Source organism: Antrostomus carolinensis, unplaced genomic scaffold (assembly GCF_000700745.2).
Source record: "Antrostomus carolinensis isolate BGI_N321 unplaced genomic scaffold, ASM70074v2 scaffold9111, whole genome shotgun sequence".
In the NCBI taxonomy this organism is placed as follows: Eukaryota; Metazoa; Chordata; class Aves; order Caprimulgiformes; family Caprimulgidae; genus Antrostomus; species Antrostomus carolinensis.
In genome coordinates, this window is record NW_010296326.1 from 3,706 (window position 1) to 8,789 (window position 5,084).

The 5,084-nt window shown below is 54.1% G+C and overlaps 1 protein-coding gene across 1 annotated transcript in view; it reads left to right on the forward strand.

The window, feature by feature from the left end:
* Window positions 1-5,084, forward strand: part of LOC104532910 (glycogen phosphorylase B) — a 16,008-nt gene that overhangs the window by 1,574 nt on the left and 9,350 nt on the right. The window contains exons 2-4 of the mRNA XM_029087534.1: window positions 383-461; window positions 1,314-1,417; window positions 3,172-3,303. Of these exons, the coding sequence (XP_028943367.1) occupies window positions 383-461; window positions 1,314-1,417; window positions 3,172-3,303 (315 nt within the window). The remainder of the gene's footprint in view (window positions 1-382; window positions 462-1,313; window positions 1,418-3,171; window positions 3,304-5,084) is intronic.

Genomic DNA, 5,084 nt, shown 5'->3' on the forward strand with positions numbered 1-5,084 from the left:
TCCGCGCGGGCCCCACCCCCACTACCCTGTCCGTTCACCGTCCCGCCTCCAATGGCGAGTTTGGTGGAAGGGCCTCCTGGCGTGAGAGGCTGCCAGGAGACAAGTGTTTTGTTTGAGGTCTCTAAGGAAACCTAGTTCATGGGAAAATGATGTTTGATGATGGGTTAAGTTGTTTTACAATTAACTGGGCTGCCCGGGGACCAGAGGTTGGTGAAACGCTGTGTGGGGAGGGGAGGGTGGGGGGATGCAGACACCCCCATGGGTTTAATTTCCCGTGGTGTGGGTTGTTTGGGGATCTCTGTTTGCCCTTCTCAGAGAGCAGATGACCCAGGGCACAGGCTTCGGGTGGTGACGTGTTCTGCTGTGGCTCTTTCCCCAATAGTTGGGTTTGGACTTGGAGGAGCTGGAGGAAATCGAAGAAGATGCTGGGCTGGGAAATGGAGGCCTGGGCCGCCTGGCAGGTAATACGGGGAGAGGGGAGCCCCCTCCTCGCGCAGAGTGCATGGGGACAGAGGGTGGCCTGGCTCAGGGCTGCCGTGCCCTCGCCACCGGCACTGCAGCAGGACAGCGTGCAGACCTCAGCCCTTCAGCAGCGTGGCACCCTCCTACCAGGTCCTGGCTGGCCAGAAATGAGCCCCCTCCTCGGGGAAAGCATCCAGGAGATGTAGTTGTGTGGTCTGCAGCACAGCAGGTAGGGCTGCGGCTGAAAGAGGCTGTCTGGAGCCTTTCTCCTCACCTCCCTGTGGAATCTCTCACTTTTCAGAGGCATCCAAGCAGCTGTCACTTAGGCAGATTGTTGGCTGCTATTTTAGTCTGCCTGTCCCACGGGACTGCTGGAGACAGGAGCTCCCCAGTGTGGAGGAAAGGCCGGGGCTGATCTTTACCGGAGCTGCCCCAGACTGAGGGCTGGAAGGGTTTTTCTTTGAAAGCGATCACAGCAAACTAGCTGGTGGAGCAGTGAGTCAGGGTCAGAAGCCCTGCTTTAATGGGCAGGCAGGCAGGCTTAGAACAAGGCTTGGGCACCTTGGGCAAGTTTAGAAGAGCTCTCACTGCCACAAGGCTGGATTTGGGTGTTTGGTGACCTGTCCTCGTCACCAGCAAATTTGAGGTGTTCATCATGCCTTGGCAAGACGTGCATGGGGTCCTGCTGCAGGCTGTCCCTTCTGGGCGTGGATTTCCTCTGAGTAATGAATGTTTCCAGTGGCATTGGTTGTGGCCACTCCTCACCCCTGTGCACAGAACCCCGTAGTAGCTGCTATGAGCGAGAGGTGAGGTTCCTTGCAGCATGACCATGCTCTGCTCTGCTCTTCCAGCTTGCTTCCTGGACTCCATGGCCACGTTGGGGCTGGCAGCATACGGCTACGGCATCCGCTACGAGTTTGGTATCTTCAATCAGAAGATTGTTGATGGCTGGCAGGTACGTTGGCAAACTCAAGTCACCCTTCCTCCTTCTGTTTCATGCTGTAGTGGCCACCTCTGCCTGTGGACAAGGCCACACAAATGGCACTGTGGTGCCTTGGGCCATTCAAAACCAGGCATTTGAGCCCATCATCTGGTACCAAATGGGCTGTCGCTTCCCACCACTTGTGCTGACCTGAGGGCTCTGACCACATGAGCAAAGAGAAGTTAAGGAGGCTGAGGGGAGACTTTATTGGTCTCTAAAACTCACTGAAAGGAGGGTGTAGTGAGGTGGGGGTTGGTCTGTTCAACCAAGTAATAAGTGACAGGACAAGAGGAAATGGCCTCAAGTTGCACCAAGGGCAGTTTAAATTGGATATTGGGAAGAATTTCTTTCCTGAAAGGGTTCTCAGGCATTGGAAGGGGTTGACCAGGGCAGTGGTGGAGTCCCCATCCCTGGAGATATTTAAAAGACAAGTAGATGAGGTGCTCAGAGATACGGTTTAGTAGTGGACAGGTATGGTTGGACTTGATGATCTTAAAGGTCTTTTCCAATCTAGACAGTTCCGTGATTCTATGAAGTGATGAGGGTGGTGGGGTGTACGTGTGGCAGGTGCTTACCCAGGGACACATGTGAGCTCATCCACACCAGTCACCAGCCTGGTGAGACAGTGTTGGAGCCAAGCCCCCAGGGCATGGCTGGGACCAGAGGTCTCCCTGCCCAGAGCTCCACGGCATGGCTGCAACAACCCAAGTGCTGTCCAGCCTGGCAGTGAGTGGGCTAAGGATGGAGAAGTGGCTAAACACCTCATGAAGGTGTCTGGTGGAGGACGAATTTGAACATGATGATGAAGCATGTGCAAGTGCCTGGGGTGCTACTGCTCCTGCAGATTCCCTGTGAGACCACCAGCAGGGGCTTAAGCAGGGGCTCTCCTGTAGCATTAATGATCATAATATTTTGCAAGTGAAAATAGGCTAAAAATCTGCCCCAGCTGGCAGTTTTCCCTGGTATATGTCTGGAAGCAGTTTCCATTAGGAGCCTTGTCTTGCTTCTGAGCATAAAGGACCTTTTTTCCCCTTAAAATAGCTCTCCATAAGTCAGAGAGGTTTGAAGGTTGTTTTTTCCTCCTTCCCCACAAAGAAGCTGCAATGCCAGGTCCTATAAATGGTGAAAAAAGGGGAAAAAGCCTCCACTGTAACTGGCTTAATGTTACTTAAAAAAGAAGAGGGGTGGTGGTGATGCTGGGTTGTGGCTCAGAGCAATGACCACAGAGACAGCATCTCTCCAAGGGCCTCAGCCCCTCTGGTTTCTGGTGCACATCAACCTTGGTGGGTCTGCCGAATTCACTTTGTTGGTGCTGTTAGGAGCAGGGAGAAGAAATCCTCTCTGGCAGAGGGCAGAGCAGTTAGCAAGCCCTGGGTTGGTTTGTGGCTGGGAACAGCACCGATGGGCTTCTAGGGAACCACATCCCATATGTCCCATTATCACGATCAGACTGGATGTGGAGGCCTCGAGACAGACTGAGCGCAGCGGTCTGTGCAGTTTGGATGGTTTAAACCCCTCAGCCCATAGAGGCTGATTGATTTATACCAGCTGGGATGTAGTCATCCATGTTTCCAAAAGCCCAGCTGTCCTCTAGAGGCCTCTGCAGATCCATTTTTAAAGCCAGCTGACTGAAGCTTTGCTTCTCAACTGGCCTCCCTTCAGAAAGCCCAGTTGAGCCTTCTCTGGGAGGCACAAGCCATCGCTTGAAGCCTGTTTGCCTCTTGCAGGTGGAGGAGGCCGACGACTGGCTGCGCTACGGCAATCCCTGGGAGAAGGCTCGCCCGGAGTACATGCTCCCCGTGCACTTCTACGGCCGCGTGGATCACACCCCTGAGGGTGTCAAGTGGGTTGACACCCAGGTACCAACATCTCCCCCTCGGTGCTGGGCTGGGGGTGGGGGGCCAGGGTAGCGTGGAGGGGGAGAGTCTGTCCCCAGGCTGCCTGATGTGGTTGTGGTCAGACTTTGCTTCTGTCCCAGCAAAACTCTCTCTGCTACCCTCGCAATTACAAAGGTGACTTTGTTGGCTATGGCTGCAGCAGGATTTGAGGAGAAGAGGGATGATAGTCAGTCACAGCTGTAGCTTTAGATCAGTTGGGGCCTCCTTCTCTACTGATCTCCAGGGTGAAGTCCCACAGTCTTGCATGGATTTATGTCGGAGGAGGACTGTATCCCTGGCAGCTGTTCTAGGCTCCTTCCACATTGCTCCTGGCTACTGCTCACTCAAAGCCAGTGGTTTTGCAGGTGATTCTGGAACTGCTGCTGTGAGTGGAGACTCATCTCGTGGGGTGGCCATGGAGTAATCCCCTGGGTGTTTAACTCCCATGATCAGAGCAAGTTCTTCTTTCCCAGACCAGCCTGATGGGTAGAGTGCTATCAGAGGAGGCAGGAGGCATGGTTTCAAGTCTCCAGACTGCGTGGAAGCCTTGTTTTGTAGCATCATGAAGAGCAAATGCTCCTTCAGCCTCCCACAGATGGGAAGGTAATGCTGTGCTTCAGGAGCACGTGCCTGCTTGGAGCACAGGCTGCTGGGTCATGCAGCATTCCAGTCTTGCAGCTGAGGAACACAAGCTTTAAAGGGGCACTGATTTATTAAGAGGACTGAAGATGGTTCAGCTTCTCCTGTCCAAGCACTGCCCAGGATGGAGGAAGGAAGGACTATGAATTTCTCTGGGATTCAAGGACGTGACCTAGCCTTGTTCCTGTGATGTTCAAGGGTCTCTCGGCCTGATGAGCCAGCTCTGTCCATCCGAGGAGTGCACAGTCATAAAGCCAAGCCATTCTCTTCAGTGCCAAGAGCTCGAGCTCATTTGCAGAGTCTCCTGGTCCCACTCAGAGGATAAATAAGCCAGGTCCTTTTCCAGGAACCCTGGTTGTCAAAGGCTGTGCAGTGACCTAGGCCATTCCCAGGACACACACAGTGCAGGGGTTCACCACCACAACCCCATGAACAGCGTGGAGGCACCATGCCAGAGCTCTCTGGGGAAGCAGACATCCACTTGGGGACCAAGTGCCATTGCCTTTCTGCTCCTCTTTTGACCCCAGCAGTAGTCCAGGGTCTCAGGGATCCCCAGCAGTGCAGTGGAAACACTGCTTCCTACAAGGAGATGAATTTTCAGATGGTGCCGTTAGGAGAACAAGTTGAAAAAGCTAAAAAAAGCCAAAGACACGGTCTCCAAATATAGCACTGCCCAGTTCACGTGGTGTGTGTCCCCGTCCCGTGGCTGAGGCAGGCCAGGCTTTCTGCCTGCTTCCCTGTTTGGAGCTGGTCATAGCAGCTCTGCGAGCCTGAACTCTCGCTGATTCTCCCCAGAGAGGAGGTGTTGCTGGTGCCAGCACAAAGAGCTTGTTGAGGGCCACCAAGATGATCTGCCTGGGTTTTTCCTGCCCTGAGAGTGCAGCTCCTGCAGTTCTCTGCTGCCTCTCACATCGTTGCTTGGGGACAGCCTCTGGCTGCTGGGCTGTCACGCCAGTACTCATTTACTCGTTCAGGAGGATGCTGGATTCTTCTGACAGTGTCAGAGATGTGGCCGAGGCTTCATGCTGGATCAGGGCTGCAAGCACCATTCAGCTTTGCTGGCATAAGCCCTCAGCCTCTTTGTTCCAGGCTGAGGTCAGGTGCCTTGCCTTAGTGTTCAGCAG